Below are 26,997 nucleotides of genomic sequence, written 5' to 3' on the forward strand. Positions count from 1 at the left end.
CCCACTTTGCATGTCAGTGATATTTATCACTAATGACATGCAAAGTGGGCGTGCCAAGATGTTAGCGACTGGAAACAGTCGCTAACATCGTTATCTACTATTACCAACTTTTGGAGATATTCGCGCTAAGCGCGAATATCTCCAAAAGCTAACACCTGCCCTGAGCAGTTCTTAGCCATGTTATCCAATGGTAGGTGGATAACATGGCTAAGAGCATTTCCTCGGTAATGCATGAATATCGCTGACTTTTCAGCAATATTCATGCATTTCGGCCGATTTTTATCGCTTAGGAGATAAACCTTGATAATATCAAGGCTCCTAAGCGTTAAAAATCGCCGCAGCTCGGCGATAAAAATATTGCCGCTAAGCCAACCTAGCGATAATTATCGCTAGCTGTTGGTAATATGCCCCAATGTTCTCTCTATACATGGTGTGCGTCTCCTTTCCAGGAGTGTCAACTTCTTCACCCATTGTGACCTTCATGATATCTTACAAAAGAGTATTCACCTCCTCAGGTTCCCATCCTGTGCAGGTGCTAAAATCACTGCCCATACTCACTGATTGCCACTTTACGACCTTACACCTTTGAACTAATAAAGAATAACATTGTTAATTGAGTACAACGTGACTCGGGTGCCTGAAACAGAAAAAGTGTTATGCACAGCAAGCAGAAATGCAATATTTATTTCAAACAGGGAGTAAGGCACATAGGCCTATTCACAATAATGTTAAATTGCACATCTGCTAACTGAAATTAATCAGAATATATGATTCATTCAGTCGCCTTGACTTAAATATGAAATAACGTGAAAAAATAATATGCGAAAAAATATATGAAATAATTAATACATCAGATGTAAATCATATGAGAAGTGGCAATGGAGGTTACAATTCTTCATTCATTCTACAATGTCTCCACATTGTTCTTAATGAGAATTTCTTTGAGTTCGAAGGTGAATTTTATCAGCAAGTCAATGGAGTCAGTATGGGGGCAGCATGCACTCCAAGTGTAGCATGTCTGTATACAGGGGCGGCCTTAGGCATGTGCAAGCTGTGCACCTGCACAGGGCCACCAAACCCCAGGGGCCACCATGTCAATATATATCCTTAATATAATAATCCTCTGAGGATGGATACATATTTGCGTGGCGACCCCTGGCAGGGATTTGGCGACCTTTGGCTCTGTTCCACTTCCCAACACCCTTACCCCCCCTCTTCACTGGCCTCCATGCTCCGCCCCGCCGGACCCCCTCTTCCGGGGCCGCCTACCTACGCTCCCTGCCCAGGGCCACCATGAGCCTAGTGCCGCCCCTGCTGTGTATGGGCCATTTTGAATCACTTAACATCTATAATGAACTGGCACCATTTAGCAAGAATGTTTCCTTGTGGTCTCGATTTATAGACAACCTTTTTTTCGTCTGGAATGGTGACCAGGAAACTTTCAATGAATTCATCCTATGGATCAACTTGGCAGACTCCAACTTAAAATTCACGGCGCATATGAGCAACGTTAAACTGGAATTTCTAGATGTCTGGATTGGACACCAGTATCAACAACTCACAGTGTCCCTTTTCACTAAACCTACAGCAAGAAAAACACGTTACTACATTATATTAGTTTCCATCCCAGACACCAGAAAGATGGTATACCATTTAGTCAGTTTCTGCGCATGCGCAGGAACTGCACTTCGATTTAAGACTTCATTGCACACTCAGAAATCTTGAAGAAAAACCTCTCGTTGAGAGGATATCTCCACAGAATCATCAAACAGTCCTTTAAACGAGCAAGATATTTCAATCGTGAAAGCATGTTCCAACCACGTCCAAGGGGGCAGGCAGACCAAATGGTCTGCGTACTCAAACATTCTACATTTCATCAAAAGATCAGACAAATCATAAACTCCCAATGGCATTTGTTAAATCTTGGAACCCAGACAGAGAACAAACCCATCTTTGCCTTCAAAAGGAATAAAAACCTCAAAAACTATTTAGTTTGAGGTAAGTACATGAGGGAAAATCACCTTACCCAAAGTTCCATCACGGGCACCAACCCTATCACTAGTAATCACAGGTGTGGATCCTGCCAGGCATGCCCTAATGCCATGGTCACGGACCAGGTTCTCAATTAACAACTACTTGGTAGTACTCAAACAAATGACCAATTGCAGGACGGCCAATGTCATCTATGCCGTCTGCTGCCCATGCGGCCTGGCATATGTTGGAGAAACTGGCAGAAAGGCAGATTCAGAATGGGCGAACACAAATCGAATATCAGGACGGAAAAACCTACAGCCCCTTTGGTCTCCCACTGGCTAGACAACAAACATGTCGAATCCGACCTGTGCTGGATTATTCTGGAAAAAATCCACAGCCACAAGGGCAATGACACACTCTCCATACGGAGAAAGAGAGAAGTGTTTGGATTTATACCTTGAGAACCAAGGATGAGGGCCTCAATGAGCACCTCCCTTTGGAGCATGCTATTCATTGAATTCGCACTCATTCCCAGCATACTATCGCCCAGGCCTTTGCACCGTGGCCTGCTGCCCTTACCAGTCCTTTCTTATCTTCCCCATGTGTATTCTTTTTCTTGTTATTGCCCTGTACCCTTTTTTGGCCTTTTGCCATTTTGATATATATATATATATATATATATATATATATATATATATATATATATATATATATATATATATATATATATATATATATATATATATATATATATATATATATATATATATATATATACAAACAAGGCTGCTTCTGCTGCAACGCTGTGACCCATAGAAAAGTGGCGTACGCTCCGGCGAAGCAACCGGTAATTTAAATGTTCCACACAAGATACCAGTATCCAGTACGCTCTCATAACCACACAACAATCCAGAAGTAAACTTAAGTCTTCAGTTTATTCACACAACGCGTTTCGGCGACTTGCCTTGATCACGTGTGATGAAAGTGTGTGAGCTATTATGAGTAAAGTTACACAATCAAAATCAAGGTAGGACTAGAACATTGTGTGGCAAAGTATGTCGGCCATCTTGTAACGTTGCTGTAACCATTATGGTAAATGTAACAGAAACAAACCAAACATTCGGCTTATCATATATACATATCAAGTGCAGGAGACACAATTCGAAATGGTATTGTGATATCCAGTAAACTCATCGTAAATGAACATGTCATTCGTATAATACGTACAGTCAAGAATATTTACAAAATTCCTGCAACGTGAGCCGTGAAGCGTATGGGTTATATTGTCCTTACATTCTACACATAAGGAATGTGATGAAGTCGAGTGATAGGGATCATTGACAAGTGTCATAGCTTATAAAAATAAGTGTCATAGCTTATAAAAATAAAAATAAGCAACATACCCATGCACATATTTGTGTACCAACAGTAAAGTACAAGAAGGATATATATACGTGTGTCTGCAGTTGTCCATGCATTTAAAATTAAACAACGCAACCATGCACATCAATCTGTAGGTTCAGTTATCCTCACACATTATTTACACTTAAGGATTGCAATTGGCTGGAGTGAAGGGGATCATTAACAAGTGTCATATAAGCTATGACACTTGTTAATGATCCCTTTCACTCCAGCCAAATGCAGTCTCTAGACTTACTGAATCTGAACGTTAGCCAGCTTATGCACCCCTAGGTAATGTTTGCTTGACTCTATTTTTGACAGTTATTTTCTTACCTTTAAAGAAACTGGTTAGTGTCTATTCAGGCTGAGCTCTGACCTCCTGAACATCTCCTGTTATCTAGCCTGTGATTCTCTTTTACTTATCTCGGTCTGTCCTTGGGTTTTATTTTATTTAGTTATTTATTTAAGAAGCTTATAAAGCGCACGGCTACCCCCCGGAGGGGGTGTCCCAGCGCTGCAGATTACACGCAGGAGGAAAAGAGATAACTGCTTTATGAGGTGGTAAACAGCCAAGTTTTGAGTTTGCGTCGGAACATAAGCTCTGACTCAATGAACCTAAGATCCTGTGGGAGGCTGTTCCAAAGTTTAGCAGTAACAACTCCGAACGCTCTGCCCCCGATCCTGGCACGGCGAAATCTGGGTACCACCAGGAGACGTAGGCTGTTCGATCTCAACGATCTGACAGATAGAGATAGTTTGAGTCTCTTACTCAAGTAAACCGGGCCTAACCTGTTAAGAGCACGGAAGGCCAAAATCAAAGCTTTGAACTGGATGCGGCGGGAGATGGGAAGCCAGTGTAATTTTTTCCGGTAGGATGCTACCGAATGGCGGAAAGGAATATTTCTGATCAGTCTCGCAGCTGCATTTTGCACAACCTGTAATCGTTCAATTGGTAAAGGGGAGCGCCGGCATAAAGACTGTTGGCATAATCTAAATGTGACGTGATCAGGGCATGGACAATGGTCTTACGGGAGTCCAAAGGGAGGTAGGGAAAGATCTTCCTGATCATGCGTAGTTTGCTGAAGCAAGCTGAAGTGACGGTACTCATCACTTTTTTGGAATATTTTCCGTGCTCTCCACGTCTCTTAGGTGTCTATTACTTGTTTATTTTGGCTATTGATCGATTCCATTTCTCTTTTTTCTCTTTTATCACATTGGTCCCATTTTCCATCCTTCTTGAACTATTACATTGGTTTATGCTTTCGTCCTCCCTCCCTAAACCTTTGGTACATTGATGGCATTGTGCCTTACCTGACCGGAAGTATTTGATCATAAAAAAGATACATGTGTTTTTTATCTATTTGTATTAATATGTTTGACATTTTCAGATCTTCCCGACCTTGTTCTCTACGAAGATTTATGCCCTGAGGAAGGTGAGACCCGTAATAGGTCTGTCCCTGAAACGTACGTTGGCATTGACACTACAATTGAAAGAACTCGGCGGAGTTTACTACACATTTATGCTCTTTATTATTGATTTTGTCTTGACTTATTGATATTTCTATCCTGTTGTTTTTTGGATATCTGTTGAGAATTTGAACATTATCTAACAATTTTCTCAATTACCCTGTTTGATATGATCTTTGGAAATTATACATTTTGCCCAGTAAGGATACTTTTTGTTTTTTTATGAATTATGTGGTTTGCTGCCTTTACCAATCTTTCTATCTCTGTTTGAATTACTGTATCCATTAGGATCAGGACGAATGATATTGTGTGAATGTGGAATATATGCTGTATGCCTGGGTGTGAAGTTGAATGAACTTTGTGGGGAAATGTATTTTTGCTTTTATGTCTTTTTTGTGTTAACTGTATTGTATATATGAAGAACGATTAAAGAACCTATTTATGGATTTACTCCTTATAAACATTGTCTTTTGATTGTTTTCCCTAGGGAGGGAGATTGTATCTCTGGTGACTTTATTAGCACCGTTTTGATTTAATTGGGGTGTAGACTTTTCTGTGTTTATTTATTGTTTGATTCCCCTGCGTCTCCACCTTTATCCGTTTTCAGGGGCCCCCTTGTTGTATTGGAACGAAACTGCAAGTATCACAAATATTGAAGAAGTAATATATTAAAGAATTGAATTACTAGGTGTGCGAAATGGGAAACAACATTTACATCTAAGAAGGAATATGGTTAAAAATGAAACGCCAAGGCTTGCACACAAATGTTGAAGGCACATATAAAATAATAAAAATCTAATGCTTGTGCTATAGAGACGCTACAGTCTGGTAACAGAAAAATGTGTAAAGTTAAGAACTCCTATACTAGCAACGTAGCGCCGCAGCTTGCTTAGTAAATATGGTATGGCAAAGTAGAAACTTACATTAGGGAGATACAAAGGCAAACTAAACCACTGCGTATCGCAAAATTAAATGCGGCATGAAATCTAACAGCCTGCTGTCCAAAAGTCATTGGATGGTGTGGTGTCGCGCTCTAGTTGTTGCACGTCACGCCGTGACGTGACGTGCTGGCGGCCATATTGGTGGCTGCGCGCGCATCGCGCATTAGAGGCGCGAAAGCCGATACGGATGGCAGATTGGCTCGGCTCTCTTTAGGGCTGTGAAAGTGAATAAATAGAGTTAAGACCCGAACCACGTGTGGAGTCTTTATTGAGGAAGTCTATACATTACAGACGGGATGCGTATAAATGTTAATGCTACAAATATTGAGTCAGTAATACTCCAAATAGGACAATTGCAAGGTGTGGAAAGGTTGAAATAGCATCTGTAACGAAAAATGAATATATTTCAAAAAGAAACGACGAGATCCGTAACTTGCTGTGTACTTATTGGCACTGGTATGTCCCGTATATAGCGACTGTGCGCAATGCTTTTTCTACCCCCTTATTTTACTCCCAAGCTGCGCGTGGATTGTAAGTGTGAAGATGTTGCTGTAGCAACTCAATGTAATAGCGCGTAGGCAGGTTGAGAGTCTACTACGAACATTTTGCAGACAAATGTTTTGCTTGTTTCATGCAAAATCTATTAAAAAAAAAAGTTCCTTTACATCAAAACAGCACCTCGCATATGAGGTTATTTGCAGCCATATTAGTGAGCTGCTGTTGTGTTACAATATTGAAAACACACGTCACTATCCCTGAATATTAATTGTAAACACATTTAGAATGTGGATGAGTGTGCATGTGCACTGTTAGTGACCTGGTCAAAGAGGGCACGAGAATTGAAAATGGATCATAAACTGAAAACTGATCTGAACAGGGGCCCCAAAATTTGTTTGGCCCAGGGCCCCAAGAATACTTAAGATATCCCTACTTAGCACTTGTCAGGTAGGAGGAAAACACAAAACGTTATCTGGAAAATATAATAAACAAAGGAGTTATTTTCTGCTATGTGGTCCCCAGGGGCGTCAAGAACAACAACATCGAATCTAGACTTCACTTCACCAGGCTGCTGGGGGGAGGGGGGACGGGTGGGAGATTTACTGCGGGACTTATTTGTTGTTGTAAATGGCTGTCTTCACCTCACTCGCCAGCCTCACTGCCTGGACAAGCAACGCAACAGACGTGTCAACCATAATAGAATATTAAGAAAATACCTGGGCAGCCGCACGGGCGGCAGCCCTTTCCTCTACCCCCCTGGTCTGGAAAGAACCACGAGTGACAGCGCACAGGGGACGCAGGCCCTCTGTCTGACGTAACAATCACTTCCGTCCTGCACAGAGAGTTGCATCAGTAGATGTTCCAGGACAGCACTTTACGTCACAGGATCTTCAAATACCAAATGCATTCTGGAAGTTGATGTCTTAGTTCACGAGCACATAACTAATTGGTAGTTCACACCTGCAAACAATGATTTGTAAAAAGAAGACTCCGGAGTGGTGCATTCAGTCCCCGGAGGCAGAGAGCATCTTATTGCCTTAGTCACTGCATTCATTGCTGGTAACGGCTGACAGATGTCTCCGTGCTGTAGATAGGTAATGTATGCCCAATGAAGATTACTGGACACAGGTGTCCGGTCTGGGCAAACTCTGCCTCATTTGCATGAGCAATAAACACAGATATCAAAACAGGGTGGGAGCTGGGATGCCCTGCACCGCGGAAGAGGTCCAACATCTTTATCATTCTCTGTTTTCAAAGAAAGGGCCATCGTGACGTTTCCTGCAACCAGACACAGCAGGCTGATCGATGTTTGTACAGGACTCCAACCTCACTGATAGTGAAGTAGCATTATCGATTTATGACCCTAGCCTCTTGGCCCAAACCTGCCTTGATGTTGTTTGTTTTTATTGTTCTGCGCAGGGGGATTGTGCGCACATGTCCTTTCTTCTGCATACACCCCACACTGGCACAAACACACATTAGTATGGACAGTTCTTTAGAATTCATGTCTTGCGCCTCTCCTGCCTTGCGAAAACCCCGCAGTCACCCGCCTGTTCGTATATGACGGAACTTTCTTTTGCAAACTTGCTTTGTATGGAATTATAAGAAAAGCGGTCAATTAACTATAAGCAAAAGGTACGGATGAGCTGGAGGTGGATGAGCAAACAAATTTACCGGGAGTCTACAAAGCAGCATCTGTACCGGCAATTAACTGATTGTCGGCGCCAAAGGACATTCCTTCCTGAAACTTGCAGGCATGGAATCCAGGTGCCCTCGCAGACTGAGATTTCACCTGAAGCTGCCATGGTTTAAGGCACAGAATCGAACCCAGTGGTGAGTGCGAACCACACAGAGGAGCGGGAATCGAAACCAGTGGTGCGCGTGCACTACAGAGGAGCGGGGGCGAGGGAGCATGTCGTCTGTGCCGTTTTGATGCGTATGGTAGACACCAGCAGGAATGGGCGGAGCAAAAGCGGGACATGCGCCCGCCTTTGCCCAATTGTGTGCTGCCTTTTGTTAAAAAAGAATGCACAAGCCAATTGCAGCCTACAGAAAAAAATCACACGCACATGCGTGTGGTCAGCTTTGTGAAGCCCGTACAGGAGTTCTCGCGCTGCGCGAGCAGTGCTGCACACTGCAACGCTAGGCGCGAGACCTAAAAAAGCACTTTTACTTACACACATTGGCCCATACTGTGAATAAGATGTCATAGGACAATAATGTGGTAAACAGTTGTCAAGGTGATAATCACTGTGTAAGGGAACTAGCTGATATCTAACTGATTCTGCTCCCGCGCTAAAATAGTGTAAATCAGTGCAAGCCAGTATCTCTTGCCCCCCTCGGAAAAATTAAGTTACGATTCTTCTCTATTTCTCGGTGTCCCACCTACCGCTCCCACACAATATGGTAAGGTTTGTAGTAGTGCCAAAGGTTACAGTTCTCCTGAAATACCTCTCCCTTGCATCACACCTTAGTTTTTTAGTTTAGGGAAGGCCAGCCCCCTTCTGCTGGCAGACTGTGGAGGCTGCACAGTTTTCAGTGCTGTGAGGTCTTTTATGGCCCACCAGGAATGGTTGCCCTTGCTTGGGTCTCTCTGCTGCAGTTTCCAGCCTTGCTTTCATACACAGACATTCCAGCTGAGGAGGCAGAGCAGCACACACACAGGGGAGGAGAAGATCTTGCTTAGACAGCTTTGCTGGAAATTGGGAATCTTTTGGGGGGGATTCTTCAAACAACCCAGCACAAAACCACTGCTCAAACAAAGTGAAGAGCCCTCCCATGTCTCAGTTGTAATACAATGAAGGTCACTGTAAGTCCTGTCTGTCTAAGGCTATCTCGCTATTGTCCCAACCTTCTCATGGTGCTTTGGCTTCTTTTGATACAACTATTAAAAACCAATAACGATTCTCTAGGCACCACTGGATCACAGGCACTTTATTTCCTATGTGGAAGCATGCAGATGCAGGTGCAATTTCCAAGTCATCACAGACCTTTCTAGTTATGTCAAGACTGATTTGCATATGGCCATGTCTGAACTGGGGTGGCTTTGTGAGCAAAATAACGATGGATTAAACCCAGATCTGTGACTGGAGGTTAATGTTTTGCCATTGTACAACATTCCGTCCATCATCTTGTGTGTTTTGCTGTTCACCCTATGTGGGAAGGGTATGCCCAGACGTGGGTCCCGTGCTCACTGCGCCACTGCAGTCAAGCTATCCTTGCTAAAGACGGCTGATAGCCAGAAACCAGTCCTAGGATGCTTGATTCCAGTCCAGTGAAGACATGGCTTGGCAGTTCAGTCTGGACTGTTCCCATGGGGCATAGGGTCAAGACTTATTTGCATAAGGCCATGTCTGAACTCGGATGGCTTAGTGAGCAAAATAACAATGGATTAAACCCAGATCTGTGACTGGAGATGAATGTTTTGCCATTGTGCAATATTCCGTCCATCATCTTCTGTGTTTTGCTTTATTTCATCCACGACTACGATGAACTGTGGTTGTCTCTGAAACCCGATTGTGAGGGGTCGAGGTGGAGGTTTGTCTTAAGGTAGTGAGTGATGACCAGTTTTTACAAGACTTCAGCGGAGTAGGGTTGAAGAGAGATGGCTCAGTAATCAGACATGGTCATCAGGTCACCCAAGGGTTTATTGAGGAGGGGTACGAAGGCAGCACGTTTGCAGGTGTCCAGGAATGTGGCGGTAGAGAGCGAGAGGTGATTATAGAGGTGCGTGCCAAGTAAATGGGTCCCAGTCCTGAAAATGTAGTAATGGCAGTGGTCAAAAGGAGGTCTGAGTTTGATTGATCGCATGGTGATAGCTATTTCTATGCTGGAAACTTTTGCCCAGCACAATAGCTGTGGACATGGTGTGGTGCTGGTGTTTGAGATGAGGAGGTTGATGGATGCAGAGTCTGGTTTGGGGTCATTGGTCCTGATTTTGTCCACAAAGTAGATGGATAGGATGTTGTATAGGTCTTGTTAAGAAGGGTGACCACGATGGAAACTGGCAGGTGGGGATATGAATTCCTTGACAATAGCGAAGATGTCTTTGGCGGAGTTCTAACTGGTCTGTATGCGCAACCAAAGGGCCAAGTATTTGGTGACTTTGAGGCATTGACAATAGATCCTGAGGGTGGACTCAAAGGAGAATCTGTCAGTGGTAACATGGGTTGGGCACCATCGTCATTTCAGGTGCCTGCAGGGGCATTTTGTGAGCCTGAAATCTTTGGGGTACGAGCTGATGTGGGACGTGTTCTTGAGTTTGGAGTTGGTTTGGATCTCGGCAAGGGAGTCCGCATAGGTTGGTTATCCATTTGTTGAAGTTGGAGATGGTGTATATGAGGTTGGTGGGCTGTGATTTCTGCTAGCAAGGTTGTCTGTGACTTACTTCAAATGCCCTTGGGAGGTCCTAATGTGTGCGGGTTTAGCCTGGTTGGGTAACTGGATATTGAATTTGGTAGTGACCAATCCAACTCAGAGGGGTCAGCGTGTCCACCAAGATGGGGTCAAGCAGGTGTCCTGCGGTGTGGTGTGGTGTGGGTGGAGCCGTTGACTCATTGGTCATTTAAGTGGTTAGCGTAGTTGCAGTCCATCTAGTCCTTTGTATAAGAATTCAAGTCTGCGAGCAGGATTAAGGTGTTGGATTCTAGTGTCCAAAGGCTGATGAGGTCTGAGAGGATGTGGCAGAAGTTGGATAGAATACAGGGGCATCAGGGTCTCAAAACAAGCTAAATGACCTGGCAGTGCTGATCCTTTCTTTGGTTGCAGCAGGGTGCATTCTGCTCCTCCTGCCTCATCTGTCCTATTTTAGTACATCGTTTCTTCTAAATGCTATGGCATCTCCAGCACCTTTTAGCAGTCAGTCCGCTTTTTCCCTCAAGGCATGCCTGAGGCACCTCTTCCGGACAGGTTCTGGGTTTCTGTTCCTCAATTCGGCATAGGGGAGTTTGGCAGTTAGTGACCCCAAAACTAAAACACAAAAGTGTTTCACGGTCTTCACTGGTGTGGGACCATAGATACTAACCGGTGAGAAATATTGGCACCATGGCTGCAGTTCCTGCCCCATACTTTTACCAAGTTTGCAGACTGAGTTTGTGTATTTCACAGGTCCATCTCAGGCAGGCCTTGTCTTTTGCATATTCCTCCAAGACCTGTCCAGCCACGGATATGTTGTCTCAAGTCTCAGCAGGAAGGTGGGTGAAGCCATAGCCATAAGTAGTGCACAAGCTCCATAAATATCCACCCACACATACACGAACTGAAAACACTGTGTCATCCATGTCTCGCATGGCTAGCGTGTGGGACTTGCAGACCAATTTAAAAACACAGGAGAGGTAAGTAGACAATTCTCCCCAGCAAGTAACAGTTTAAAAGGCCCACCCTCCACAGCCTAGTAAGCTGTTTCTAGGCATGCTGAGGAAAGGAGGGTGCCTATGTGCCCATGGTATACTCAGCGGTAGCTCGTCTGCTTAGGCGGAGGAGAGTGGCCTCACTGCTTCAACTTCAAGCTCAATACAAAAAATAAAATGATAATAACATTCCGTTATTATTTTTTTCTTTTTTGTACTGAGCTTGCAGTTGAATCAAGGTTAGTTATGGGGGGGGGGGGGGGGGGGGGCAGGCTCCCTGACGTTGAGGGAGGATGAGTTGTGGCTGTACCTTAAGAATGTTTGGCTGGCCGTCTCGGGCCTGCCAAACCGTCCTGTGCACTTTGCATGTTCTCCACAGGCAGTATTGTACACCCTGGGTTGAGAACATTCACAACCTCCCAGTTTCTCTCTGAGCGCCGACCCACGGCGCTCAGACCAATCACAACGCTGCTCTAAGGCATTGTCATGATTGGCTAGGGGATTCTGAAATGCTGAGTGCTTCCTGCTACGGAGAAGAGGACGGAGGATAGGCGGCGACCAGCGATATTCAGGTAAGTGTTTTTTATTAATGACCCCCCTTCCGTTTCTCCACCCCCACTTTGTTAGCAGCCGGTACTGGGTATACTCTGGGACCACAGAGGCCAGCACCGGATCTCATTCTGTGTCACAGGGAGGGCCCAGCAGATATGCATGATTGTCATTTGTGCTGATGCAAAAATCAACAGACACTCACTTTGAGGACTTTGCGGCTTGGGTTCACACTCTTCTGAGCCTAAAAGGAAATCTTTTCTGTCTTAACAATCGTTAAATTGTGCTACAACAACATCTGCTAGCTTAGAACCAGCTGAAGTGGAGTAAAGTGGTGTCTCCAAAAATGATTAATCTCTGGTCAGTGTCTTGGATTGGCCTCTTTGACTCTCTGCAGGGTGCAGAGGTGCCTGCTATACGGTTTGTGGGCTGGGAAGGCAAATACGGACCCCATAAAGGCCCACGATAAATGCCTACCGAGGGCGGGGTCTGCAGGCACAGGAGATGAAAAGCCCGGCAAAACGCGCGTCAGCAATTGGCTGTCGTGCTTTGAACCCCCCAATGCGACAGCAAGGGCGGGGAGGAAAGAGAAGTCATAAGCGAGGACACAGGGACCCTCTGTATGAACAAAGATAAATTAAGTACTTTTGAAGAAAGTTTTTCCCACATGGCTAATGCACTATTACTTGCTAGTAAGCTGAATTACTCTTAGTCCTATCTTCTGTAAATGCCGTGGAGGACACGGGAGCCCCTGCTGCAGCAGTCGAAAGATCTCTACATACATTACTGCGGCCAACCACAAAGCTGCCTTGGTTAGCTACTTCTCTAGAGTGCAGCTTCCTTATTTTCAGTTACTTGTTATCTCGAATTTTAATTGGAGATGGTAGAACTATGCTATGCATATAGTTTGGATGCACAAAATTGAGTTGCTGACTTCGGAACTCGCCGGGTAGGTGGGAGCTTGGGGTCTGCTGTTTTCATATTCCCACCACTCCAGAGTCTAATCTTACCTAGATTTTTCTTTTTGATGGGTTATAAATGTTCTCAGGTAACCACAGGCTTTTCATATGCACTTCGCAAACCATTTTGAAGCAGCAAGTAAAGGTATGGACATCCCAGCTGATGTCTGAGCAGGGCGATCTTAATAACCAGGTGTCAAGCAGCACTTTCAGGCGGGACAAATCAGATTCTAGTTCCCCCGCAGTTGAAGGTTTTCTTTATTTTGGAAGGGCATTATAGCAGATACACTAGTGAACGCTCTATAGGAACGTTGGCATAGTTCATTGAGGGGGAACGCAGGACCACGGGCCATGGAGAGGTCCATGTGGAAGCTGGACATCTCCAGGCCAAATGCCCGATGGGGGAACAGCTGGGGATACATGAGATTTGGCTTGATTAACTTCAAGACGCCAGGCTCCTAAACGGTGGAAAGGGTACACTTGAACAGGGTAGGCATGGATAGGTTTCTTCTCATTATAGTTGTGGCGCTAAAGCAGCTAAAGCAGCTAAGGTTTCTTGTAGACTAACGGACGAAAGGGGGAGCTGCTGATGATTGGGGAACTGCCTGTAGCGTGGGGGATTAAGTAAGCAAATACAAACACAAAACATCAGTAGCCCAGTAGAAAGAGGGTCTCTGACATGGACCCATACAACAGGGACTTTCGGTATCTCACCAATGGACAATTAGTGCTTCTCCAATAAAAAGGTTAATTCCTCTTTTACCTACGTTCCGAAGAGGACAAGAAAAACATGCGGACCTTACTAAGCTCCCCTGGCGAGATGAGTGCACTCTTGAATCGCCCTGAAGAAGCCCATGTTTGGGCGAAACGCTTTGGGCTACATACAGTAACGTGGACTCTTTTCTTTTGCTAAATACACAGATTTTATGACTTACTTTGTATACATATATATATTGCCTCTCATACTCTTTGAATGAATGTTTACATTTATGGTCAAGTGGCAGCTGGCCATCTGAGGTGGGCAATATTTTGGTACCTTTGTGACTTGTCCTGGCAGTGCAATCCTCCACAACCCGGCTGCCTTTTCAAATATTATCAGTCCAGTGAATTCAAGTCAAGTCAAGTCAAGAGATTTAGATAGCGCGCTACATACCCATAGGGTCTCAAGGCGCTTGAGGCAGGGTGGGGGATTACTTGTCGAATATCCAAGTTTTAAGTTGCTTTCTGAATGCTAGGTGGTTCTGAGTAAGGCGAAGGTGAGTGGGAAGTGAGTTCCAGGTTTTAGCTGCCAGGTAGGAGAAGGATCTACCTCCCATGGTGGTTTTGTTGATGCGAGGTACAGTGGCAAGGGCTTGGTTGGAGGATCGCAGCTGACGGGAGGGAGTGTAGAAGGACAGTCGTGTGTTGAGGCATTCGGGTCCAAGTTCGTAAAGTGCTTTGTGTGCGTGGGTTAGGAGGCGGAAAGTGATCCTCTTATTAACGGGGAGCCAGTGGAGGTTTTTCAGGTGACCAGAGATGTGGTCTTTACGCGGGATGTCTAGTATGAGCCTGGCTCAAGCGTTCTGGATGCGTTGAAGTTTTTTCTGGAGTTTTGCGTTGGTACCGGCGTAAAGGGTGTTTCCGTAGTCCAGGTGGCTCGTGACCAGTGCGTGGGTGACCGTTTTTCTAGTTTCGGTGGGGATCCAGCGAAATGTTTTTTTGAGCATGCGAAGGATGTTGTAGCAAGATGATGAAACGGCGTTGACTTGTTTGGTCATCGAGAGTGAGGAGTCCAGGATGACGCCCAGGTTCCGTGCGTGGTCCGTCGGGATGGGTGCTTTTCCAAGGGCCTCTGGCAACCAAGAGTCATCCCAGGCGGAGGGGGAGGTGCCTAAGATGAGGACTTCTGTTTTGTCTGAGTTCAGTTTCAGACGGCTGTGCTTCATCCATTCGGCTACTTCTTTCATTCCTTCGTGTAAGTTGGTTTTAGCGGTGTTAGGGTCTTTGGTGAGTGAGAGGATCAGTTGAGTGTCGTTAGCGTAGGAGATGATGTTGAGATTGCGTTGGCGAGCGATGGCCGCAAGGGGGCTCATGTATACGTTGAAGAGGGTGGGGCTGAGTGACGATTCTTGTGGCACGCCGCAGATGACATCTGAGGCCTCTGATTTGAATGGTGGGAGGCGGACTCTCTGGGTTCTTCCGGTGAGGAATGAGGTGATCCATTCCAGTGCTTTTCCTTGGATTCCGACGTTTCTGAGGCGTTGTAGAAGGGTGCTATGACAGACTGTGTCAAAGGCAGCAGAGAGGTCAAGGAGGATGAGGGCGACTGTGTCTCCATTGTCCAGTAGAGTTCGAATGTCGTCTGTTGCTGCGATAAGTGCGGTCTCGGTGCTGTGTTTGGCTCGGAAGCCGGACTGTGAGGGGTCGAGGGATTTGTTGGCTTCGAGGAAGGCGGCGAGCTGGTTGTTGACAGCTTTCTCGATGACTTTGGCCGGGAATGGAAGAAGCGAGATGGGGCGGTAGTTTTTGAGTTCGGTGGGGTCAGCTGTGGGTTTTTTCAGAAGGGCGCTGAGTTCGGCGTGTTTCCAGCTTTCTGGGAAGGTGCCGGAGTTGAGGGAGCAGTTGATGACATCTCGGAGGTGTGGTGCTATGATGGAGTCTGCTTTGTTGAAGATGTGGTGAGGGCATGGGTCAGTTGGGGATCCTGAGTGGATGGAGTTCATCAGGCGGATGGTGTCCTCAGTGGAGATTGGGTTCCAGTCGTTGAGGATGTTCAAGGGGGGTGAAGGTCCTGTAGAAGGTTGGGTGGGTTGGTCTCCGGGTCGGTTGTCGAAGCTGTTGTGGATGTCTGCGATTTTGTTGTGGAAGAAGGAAGCTAGGGAGTCGCAGAGGGCTTGGGAGGGGGTGATGTCGTTGGAGTTGGCTGATGGGTTGGTAAATTCTTTGACGATGTTGAATAATTCCTTGCTGTTGTGGGCGTTGTTATCTAGTCGGTCTTTGAATGCGGCTTTCTTGGCGGACCAGATAAGTTGGTGGTGTATGCGGGTGGCGTTTTTGAAGGCGTCCCTGGTGCTGGTGTTTGGGTCTTTTTTCCAGGCTTTCTCAAGGGAGCGACAGAGTTTCTTCGATTTCTTAAGATCATCGTTGAACCTTTGTATTGTTATAAAGGTTGAAAGGAGGAAGTGATTGTCCACCAACTGAGCAATCATACAGAGCTCAGCTTTGTCACAGTCTAATGTGGGAATAATTCAAATGATCTTACAGAGTTAAAGACATAAAGAGGTGAGCAGGGCGTCCATCACATTATGATAAAGATGCAGTTATGTCTTAATGTCCATGCTTCATTTCCTTTCCTCTGGAGGGGTCTCCAATCAGTAGCTCGTGAGCTAGTGTAGCTCTCCAGCTACCTCTGAGTAGCTCATCTGTGTGCAGCCCAGCTTAATAAATTGTACAGCTTTTGCAAGGTTGAATTATTATACATATAAAAAAATACATTGTACAACACTAATAATATTAGTAGCTCTTAATGCGTTTCATTGAACATAGGTAGCTCTCAGTACAGACAAGTTTGGAGACTCCTAACCCGGTATAGGAAGGGCTAAACCTCCTTGACCGTATAATCTGTGATAACTCTCAGATGGTTGACCTCCATTGGTGAGAATGAAGTATTATCTCGATGTGCATTCATTTCTTTGTCGTATTCACCATAAAATGGTACGGTTTAGTGAGGGAGAGATAACTCAGACCCCAAAACCATTAAATTGCATGACCTTGTGGGTTTCCACAGTGATTGCAAATTAGTTTACTTGGTTTCTTTTCTCTCCTCAGGTCTCCCGGACCTTGTACCAGATCCTAACTATGTCCAAGCTTCAACTTATGTGCAACGAGCCCATCTCTATTCGCTCCGCTGTGCTGCTGAGGAGAAGTGTCTCGCCAGGTAATGTTTGTACTATTGGCCGAGGACCATAGACTAGTCTTTTAATACAACGAGCATCTGTTCGCCTTCACTCCAAAATATACCAGAGTCTATGTGGCAGTGCCAGAGCTGTATGGGAAAACATTTCAAACCGTAAGGTTCAAAGGTTCCCTGGCGCTCACTTTTGATTTGCAGATATGTTGCCACTGTACCTTCTATAGAGGCTATTGAAAGGGATAGAATGTTTATTTTTCTTTCTGTTTTCTTGTCATCATGGTAAAAGGGGTACAAAGGCAGTATTATGTTGGCTTTCAAATGTTTCCAGATGTTTATTTTTATAGGTATGTTGATGGATGGAAAGTCAAGAAAATAGTGGTTTCTGGACGGGTGGGATAAACTGGGGTGCACTGCTGTTTCTTAATTTGGTATTTGGGGAGTGAAGCACTCTTCACTAGGTTTATTTGGCCAGACGGTGGGTGACGGTATATATGGGTTACATTTATTCTGGTGGTAATAGGTGAGGACCCATGGGAATACTTGCCCGCTCCTGCAAGGTCGCAACCTAGTTTTTCTATTGTTTCAGCTCATGGATTTGTCTTGGAGCTTAGTAACTTTTTTCTCCCTAAAACTTGGTTATAGGTAGGAAGCACAGACATTGTCACACCTCCATGTCCTCTGTTTGAAATTAAGTGAAAATACCACACTTCTGAGATAGGTAAGCTGAGAGGAGGGATGAGCACACACATCACTGAAAGTATTCATTGGAGGATGGAAGCAGGAGAGTATGAATGGTGCTACATATACATCAGGTTTTGAAGATAGAGAAAGAACCTGTGCTTCCGGATGTGGGAGTCAGGGAGATGGGGATGATAAGTGCTTATCAAAATTTCAAAGCTTTATTCGACTTTTAGTCATAAAAGCAAACCTCCTAACCATGATACAATAAATACTAAGCATGAGAATAATTCACTAAAAAAATATTAAACAACAAAAGTCGAATGCTGATAAATACTACGAAATGTATACATACATTTTAAAAATTCATTGAGAAGAATTAAAAAACGAGCAAGAATTAAAAAAGTGCTTATGTGGAGGAAAACTCTGTTCTTCATGCAATGAGAGGGAAGGGGTTTGGTTAGTGGCAGTGCTGGGAATGAGAGGGGGGTTCTTTATTTTATTATGGTATGTAAGGCTAGGATCTGATATGTTCCTCACTGTACTTCCTAGTTAATTTTTCACAGCCTTACTAAAACAACATTTAGTATGGATATATACAGTTGAGGGAATGCGCATACACATCATCTGATGCACGAGTTAGAGGCCATGCCACCCCAGGCTAAGGCAAAGCGACAGTGGTTGCGTTGAATGCTGCTTGTAGGATACTAGTATGCTATTTTGCAGTTATTGAATCTAATTTGAGGATCCAAGAAGCGCCATTGTCCCCTCAAATGTATTGGTGGTGCCGGGTTGGGCATGCCTTAGCATGTAAGTGGCTCTAATGCCCCCTGAGGTGCTGCTTCACTGAACGCCAAAGGCTGCCAGAAATATATTGGCATATTACTTTGTAGTGACTGAATCCAATTTGAGGACCAAAGAAGTTTATTTGGCACCTCGAGCATGTTGGTGCTGCCAGACTGATTTTGCCTTAGCCTGCCAGCAGTACCAGGAGGGAGCAGAATTTAAACTTCTTCAGCTGGAGCACAGTTAATGTTTTCATTGGATTTGCATGCAACGATATTGTGACACTAAGCTGATAGGAGGTGACTGGGCCTCCCTGTTTGATTTGGCTTGATTGGATTGTCTACCTATCTGGAAGAAACCTCCTGTGGAGCTGGGAGCCCAGGCTAGAGTATTCCAGTTAAGGCGAAAGGGCTTCTATCGTCTATCACTATCTTCCTCTTTGTCGTGCCTTGTACTAGTGGTGGAAGAGCCCTTCCCTAAGTATCTCAGTGAGCCTTTTTTGTTTAATTTGAAATTTGATTGGCCATAGACCATGCCAAAAAATAAATCTACTGCCTATTTATCAGCCTCAATGAGAAAAACACCAGAACTCTACACTAAAGATCAGTGTAAGGGGCACAAAAAGACGTGCATCCTGTGTTTCTGCAAAATCTAAGCCCCATCTTGCAATTCTTAGGGGAAAGTGGCTTTGTGGTTGCTGGCTGGATTAAAGAATCGGAGGCAACTGAGAAACAAAACACCTGTCCTACCCCAAGGACAGAGGGCAACATATATGATGAATTTCTTAAATAATATTTTGTAACGGACTCCTCATCTTGCTTCGCTCAGTAGGGCAAACATTCTGAAGATATAAACTCATTTCTCCCGATAGCGTTGCTCAATGCGGACTGTAAGATTTTTATGAAAATTCTCGCTGGAATGGTAGTAGAGATTATATCTTTTGTAATTGATTATAAATTGGCATATATTTAAATCTCCTCTGGTCCGCTGTAATACCAACTGCTGCAAATTAAACCAACTAGGGAACTAGTCCAATCTCTATTTCAATCTTCTAGTGGTCAAGAAAACAGAGCTCTTGGGTAGGCTGGCTGCACTCTGCAGAAGAGGCCACATGTATCAAGCATTTTTAGTTCTCGTCTGAGCCAGCGCATGTGCTGCTGTGGCGAGACATTTAATAGCTGGTTTAAACAAGCATTTACAATGCAATGGTTTCGCCTTTGGAAAAGCTAGAGCTATTGGCATTGCTCATGACTTATTTTTTTTTTTTTACTTATAAATAAATGGCATTGTTATTTACATTGCCAACAGCTCTGAGAGAGAAACATTGAACATAGGGGGGTGGAAATTTTGTGGGGATCACACTGGGGACAGAAGAAAAGAGCTGATAAACCTATGCACTCTCACGGAGTACAATCCGAGACAAAAAAAGTAATCGAATAAGAAGCAAATAAATGAGATTGTTGGATGTAGTGGGATGGACGGATGGATGTATGGTGTGGTGTTATGAATGAATGTAGTGTGGTGATGGATATATGGATGGATTAGGGGATGGCTGGCAGAATGGAGTGGATGTTTTGTATGGATGGAATGGAGGGAGGCTATGGATGGATGGAGTGTTATGTTATGTTATGTTATCCCGGGGTTTTATATAGCGTACGGCTACTCAGAAGAGTGTCCCGACGCTTTGAATTGCACACACTCTCATAACACAACAAGGAAAGTAAATAAAAACAGAGAGAAGGATACCTAATAGGGCCAGGAACTAAGAGGTAAAAAGCCAAGTTTTGAGCCCCTTCCTAAAAGCCAACAAGTTAGGGGAGCTGCGCAGGGACACAGGCAGTTTATTCCACAACTGAGGCGCTAGTAATTTAAAAGAGTGGTGGATGTAAATAGGGATTTAGTGGCATGGATTGTGATGGATGGAGTGTGATGGTTGGATGCAGTGGGGGATGTATGGATGGAGTGGTGGGATGGATGGATGGATGGAGTGGGATGGATGTATGTCTGTTGTGGGGGTATGAATGAATGTAGTGGACTTTGAAGCTGCGGATCCAGGTTCGAGTCTGGTTAGAGGCTCAACATCAGTGTGATTCTGAGCAAACCACTTAATCTACCCGTGCCTAAAAAACACATGAATGTGTCTTTCCATAATGCAACTGGCGCTCATGTAAAGCGCTCCGACATCTTGGGGTCGAGTTCAAGCAGTATAAAAACTGCAACAAGAAAAAAAGATAATAAGTGGCTGAGGTGGGATTCGAACCCATGCAGCTAGAGTAAAAAGGTCACTGGTGTGCAAAAATACAAGGGCTGAATATACTGTGCTCAACTACTAGGAGTGGCCCGGCTATGCCTCAAGAGGGTGTGGCTTAACGGCCAGATCGGCCGACTTTGAAGCTGCGGATCAGGTTCGAGTCTGGCTAGAGGCTAAACATCAGTGTGATTCTGAGCAAACCACTTATTCTACCCGTGCCTAAAAAACACATGAATGTGTCCCTCCATAATGCAACTGGCACTCATGTAAAGAGCTCCGATATCTTGGGGTCGAGTTCAAGCAGTATAACAAGTCAGGTCCCGGGCCGGCCAGCCAATCACAGCACGGCCCGGGGAATGACGTCACGGGGGTGTCCCGGGCCGGCAGCCAATCACAGCGCGGCCCAGGACAAAGGGGCGGTCTTAAAAAAAGACCGAGAAACGCCCCCGAATCGCGTTTTCACAGGGAAAGCGCGATTGACAGCCAATCTCTTCCAATGGCTAGCCTCCATTTATGGAGCTAGCCAATGGAAGAAGGGGCGGTTTCAAGTCCCCACTATTGAGATAACATTAGATTTCGCTACGCAGTTGCTACGGCAAACCTAAAAACACAAGGTAGCACCTCAGGGGGAATAAAGGGCTATAAAGAAAGGAAATAAAACGTAATTTAACACCAAAAGTTTATAGAAATAAGTTAGACTGCAAATATTTAGAGATTCAGACAAATCTCATAAAAGTTGCTAAAACTCAAGGATTATATTAACCTTCTCAAACCATTATAGCAGGAGAACTCTGGAATAATCCTAGGATTAACTATTGGACCAATTAAATAGAAACATTACAGTCAAATACATTTAAATAAGTGTAGAATAGAACGTGGGCAGTGCACGTAATAAAAGGCATAGGTTATGCCCAAACAATGATAGCCTTCAAAAGATTCAGAAGCACACCACGTGCAGATACTTCATAGCAGAAAAGTGGCATACGGTCCGATATTTAAAACTAAGCTGTATAAGCAGTTGGAACTCAACTCCTTCAGCAAAAATAGCTTTTTAGTGACAGATTTAACATACCTGAAAGAACGATCAATAACAGTTAAGATATCGCCATGCATGAGAGCCACAGGTTGTTGAATACAGACACCATTCAGCTGCGTCGGATTTACAGAACTTAGATTGGTTACAATTGCCTGAAACGTTAGAAAATTGAGTTAATGAGAACCACCGACATTTAATACAACATACATATATATACACACACGAACCTCTGCCTCTTGGCTTTTAAAGTTGCAAATATTAATGCTGTCAGCCAAGATAGCTCAGCGAGTTGAATGCTATTCATAAATTTGACTAACTGAATGGTTATCTGAGCCTGCCAATTGTAAAGCCGGTTAAAGTAACATCACTGCAGTAACACTCGTTAAGTGCAATTCAGAAGCGCCGTTTGCGTGAGATACCAAGGACCCCCCCCAACTGGCAAATGTGTATACCATGCACGTGTAACTGCAGTTTTGGCAAACAAGAATCATATGTATGACGTTTTGACAACGGGTTGTCTAGCCAGTTGACAAGCTGACAGACATTTGTCTAAGGGCGAATTTACCTCTTTATTCTCATTAACTTCGATTTTGCAGTGTTCTTTGGACACATGGGGCAGCTGGATGCGAATATCGCATTCAGTTTTCCTGTGGTGTAAAAAAAAAAATAAACATAAACAGGCTTCTACCTTCCTCAAGCATGCTTCATGTAATGAACACTAGTTTAACATGCAAACTGAAGTGGAAGACAAGAAACTTCATCCACGTTCTCGTTCAATATACCAAACGCTCAGCAACATCAGTTATAACTGGATAGAACATGCATATTATGGTAATAGCAAGGGGACAACAATGACAGTCTCACATTAACCGCAAGTCAGCTTGCATACCATCCACCTGCAAACAGTATTCCATGCAGTGTGCAATCATAAAAAGCTTACTAAAGTAGCAAGCACACCTGTCAAGTGAAACAGCGACTCCAGATACTTCATTCAAACAGACTAACAGAATACTCTACTAAATGCGCAAAATAGCTTCCTAGTAATTTATTCGACTACTATTATGATGGCGTGTTTACGGGTACTAACCACCACCGCCCACTTTGCATTCAAATAGGAATGGCAGATGCGCCAAAACTGCATTAAGACACGGAAAACCAGCGGTGCCATGAAATGCTGCCACTTTACGAGTAAACGCCCATGTTACGTCTCTTCAAGCAAGGTGGTATTAAAGACTAGAAGAGATAAAATAGAAACTCATCGTTTTGTCTATTTCCAGTCTATGGCATCTAATTCGCACGGTTGAACTGTCAGGATATGCAGGGATGCATTTTAGACGCCCAAAAACCAAGGTTGTTAACTTACTCGCGCATTACAAGTAGCAAATTATGGCAACGGGCAGTTGCTGTATCAGCTAATTATTTCAAACAGAAGGGGCGAATGTTTAAAGGGTAAAGCAACTAGATACAAAAATGCAGATGACTGGGCGGGATCACATCATCCTACTGCTGCTGCTACTTCAAGTGACTAAATTCTGCTGGCAACCCAAAATTAAACCCTTGGCTACATGCTAAAGACCTTTACATGCAAAAACTTTGTAGTTAAAGGACGCCCCAGCTTGTCTACAATATGTTAAGGAAATAGAAACATTGGGTGCTTCTCTTCGCAAGGTGCTCAAGTAGTCATTTCAAGATAGGACCATTTCTAATAAAGCAAAGCATTTATCGAACACGAACTGTAAATTGAGTTCTGTTGACATCTAAACCATCATAACAAACTAAGTGTAACATGAATAATTTACCTCCCAAACAAACAGCTCGATGCAGTCAATGGAAAGTGAGTTCCGTCTGAACCATTTCTTTTAATAACCACAATTTTCCCATATAGCGGCATCTTCGTAACTGGAGATCCTACCTGAAAAGATTACAAACCACTGTGAGAAATACACGGTAAAGTGTTGTGAACCCCAACAGTATCTATGCACGCGAAGCCCGCCATCACCCGCCTTCATAAACCAAACAAAAGAGCGCGGGAGCTGTCAGTGACGCAACAGCTGCGACCGTAGTGCCAATCGGGCCCAAAGGCGCTCGCGGGACCCTTACTGACAGTGTGAGGGGCTACAGACTCACAAGTCTGCACACCAAGGGCTATAAAATAGGCTGCGCGCTGCACACGGCGCACAGCCGCGTTAGTTGCTGGTACAACAGGTACCTTGCAGCCCTGCTTGGCCTGTAAGAGGTGAACAGCTGCCTCTAACGCGCAGCCCAGTAGTACCCGGCGCTGATCGTCAGTCTCGCTGCTCAAGTACCACGAGCGGTCCCTGAGACCATGTTCAAGCCACAAGGACACAGTTGCCTCTGCCTTTCCAATCGTATTAAGACATGCACTATGAACACTGTCGAGATGCGGCAGGGCTCTCGCGACTCTACGCCAGGTGTAGGGGCAACTGCATCTGGACCCTGCACCAAGACCTGCATTGCGCTACCAGGATTCAGTGCAGGGTAACCTAGGCGGCTCCATTCCCACTACTCGTTCTTTGCTGGGCTCTCGCTACCTATCACTGCAGCACAGGTCGGTGCATCTAGGAAAAAAAATAGTTGAACCGCTCTAGATACACCCGGAGCACGGCGACCGCTGTGTACAAACACAGTAGTACACAGGTAGCTCACGTAATCCTTCGGAAGCTGTATCGTTACTCAGGTGTACATGACAAGTACTGACTTGTGAGGCCAACATTGCAACGCAGACGTCTATCTACTAGTCTGTTTCCACTACAGTAAAAACTTATCTACTACGCCTGCAGCCTTAAAACCATATCACCCCCCCTTGAAGAGCTTGCCTTGATACTTTCAGCATATGATCTTAATCTTAGAGAGCTGGTGAAACCTCAGTACCAAACAGGTAGAGAGAGTTTCCGGTTACTCGGCCCAGCAGCATCCCATATTTAAAAAAAGTTTTTCCAACAAGATATTTATTTACTAAGAGCGAGGCGGCATCAATAGTCAAAATTAGGCACCGATAAGGACACTAGTGGCCGGGTATTTGCTTACTCGTGTAGCAAGTCAACATCTGGACCGCCAGAAGCAAACATGCGGTCATACAACTCAAACAAAAGGGCACAATGCTTTAGACCAGTAATGCTGACCTTTGGAAAAACCGCATACAAACTATTGACAACATCCCTAAAGGCTCCCCAAACAATTAAAATATAACATTTATAGTTACCCGAGTGCATATGGTGTTTAAGCTTTGCGCTGAGGGTCACTCGGCTGTATTCAATCAATGGTATACTCGAAGAATTAAAAATGCATTGGTCGGGTTCCCTCGTTATCAGGCCCAAGTGGCGCCTCCGTTTCGGATGCAGCAAATCCCAAGAATTCAAAGCCCACCCAGCAAATAAAGGATCCTCCCAGATCCTTCAAAACTCATGCAATCTCACCTGTAAATAAAAGTTGACCGCCGAGGATCGGCAAGTCCATCAAGGGCACCGAGGGCCGAATAGTCAACTGCGCAGCGTCGCCGACATCAGCGCATACTCGCACCGTTCTCCCCTAACTCGTCTAAGTGCACCCTTGGCGCGCACTGCAAACCGCTGCCGCCGCCCTTCTGCAATCCGCGTATCCTTCCGCCGCGCGCACAACACTCACCGGGCTAAGTTGCACAGCACTAAAGAACTTTGCAATGACACCGTTACCTTCTTTTTGCTCGAATCTGGAGCACCCAACGAACGGTCCTCCGTTCAGCAGACTGAACGACAACTTTTAGCTGGATTATTTCCTAAAGCGGATGGACACCTTTAAAACAACTTATTTTCAAATGTGTTCCGAAATTCCCTGCGAAGCCGTTTGATTGGCGAGCCTATGTGTCGTAGAGAGAAACGGCCAATGAAAAGTTGGGGGTGGGCGTGGCTGTCTGCACAGTGTGCCATTTTAATACCTACTAGAAACAAGTCAGGTCCCGGGCCGGCCAGCCAATCACAGCGCCGCCCGGGAATGACGTCACGGGGGTATCCCGGGCCGGCAGCCAATCACAGCGTGGCCCAGGTCAAAGGGGCGGGGCTTAAAAAAGAACGAGAAACGCCCCCGAATCGCGTTTTCGCAAGAAAGCGTGATTGACAGCCTCTGTCTCCCAATGGCTAGCCTCCATTTATGGAGCTAGCCAATTGGAAACAGAGGCGGTCCAAACATCCCTACTGAAAACAAAAGTTTTCGAACTGGGAGGGGCACTGCGTGCCCCTCGCCAGGTCGAAACCTAAAAAGGCTACCTTGCCGGCCACCAGCTTGCTATTATGCACATTAGCGTGTACGACGTGCACAACTGTCATCTGGCTTTCATTGCGCGCGTGAATCCCCTTCCCTATCCCCTCCCTTCTCCCACTCCCTGCCTTTACCGTTCTTCCCCCCTCCTCGGAAAGTCCAACATTTGTCATCCCTTTTAATACTTTTGCGACCGCCCACACACGCGCTTTCTTTCATATTCCTGAAGCCAATAGCTTCCTTGTGTGAGCGGCCGCGATGCAGGAATCTTGGCTTCAAGTAGATGTGTTGGTGTGTGTGTGTGTTCCTAATGTTACCAATTTACAAACTATGCAGATTTAAATTGTCTTTCACCCATGCAGTTTGCTGCACATTGCCTGACAATTTCCACTGCAATATGGGATTACTCCCGTTCACTCTATTCAAGCGCAACCAAGATAAAAAATATAGGCAGAATTTTTTTTCTGCAACTTAAGGTTTTGCAGACTTTCTCTATGCGAAGGGGCAACGTATGCTTTCTTTTTCTGACATAAACTGTCACAAAAGCGAATGCAGGGCAAAGTATAACCTTTAACTTGTGTTCTTAATAATTTTGAGAAGTCTGTGACAAACAACTTCACACACCAGCAGTCTGTTTCTAGCTATTGCTTCACACATTCTCCTGCAGAGTTCTGTACTGTATAAAGGTGACACAATAGAATATAGCGAACTGCCGACTCCACCTTTCATCTTACCCCACTCAATGCAAGAGCAACATGTTAGTCTGCAGAACTAACATCTCTTATTCTACAAAATCACCTTTGTAGCATGTCACTACATAAATATTCATTGGAGACAAGACTTACTCCCCAGTTTAAATGGGCTCAATTTCTCTGCTTTTTGCAAGGCCCTGAGAATCCTCCCATGGAATATAGACTTCATACTCACATAAAAAAATCTATTAGCAAAGGAATTGAATCACAT

At 44.8% G+C, this 26,997-nt stretch overlaps 2 protein-coding genes across 3 annotated transcripts in view; one reads left to right on the forward strand and one right to left on the reverse strand.

The window, feature by feature from the left end:
* LOXL1 (lysyl oxidase like 1) overlaps positions 1–26,997 on the forward strand; it is a 251,136-nt gene that overhangs the window by 143,975 nt on the left and 80,164 nt on the right. For both annotated transcript variants that reach the window (XM_086959268.1, XM_086959267.1), the window contains one exon: positions 16,945–17,053. In XM_086959268.1, coding sequence (XP_086815394.1) covers positions 16,945–17,053 — 109 coding nt within the window. The remainder of the gene's footprint in view (positions 1–16,944; positions 17,054–26,997) is intronic.
* Positions 17,143–25,129, reverse strand: LOC147728994 (proliferation marker protein Ki-67-like). Its single transcript, XM_086959923.1, has 5 exons — positions 25,004–25,129; positions 23,580–23,692; positions 22,346–22,427; positions 21,817–21,932; positions 17,143–17,161 (listed from the first exon to the last, which is right to left on the reverse strand). The coding sequence occupies exons 2-5, from the start codon at positions 23,669–23,671 to the stop codon at positions 17,143–17,145; spliced, it is 309 nt and encodes a 102-aa protein (XP_086816049.1). The 5' UTR covers positions 23,672–23,692; positions 25,004–25,129.

The sequence above is a fragment of the Lissotriton vulgaris genome, chromosome 2_2 (assembly GCF_964263255.1).
Source record: "Lissotriton vulgaris chromosome 2_2, aLisVul1.2, whole genome shotgun sequence".
NCBI classification, from domain to species: domain Eukaryota; kingdom Metazoa; phylum Chordata; class Amphibia; order Caudata; family Salamandridae; genus Lissotriton; species Lissotriton vulgaris.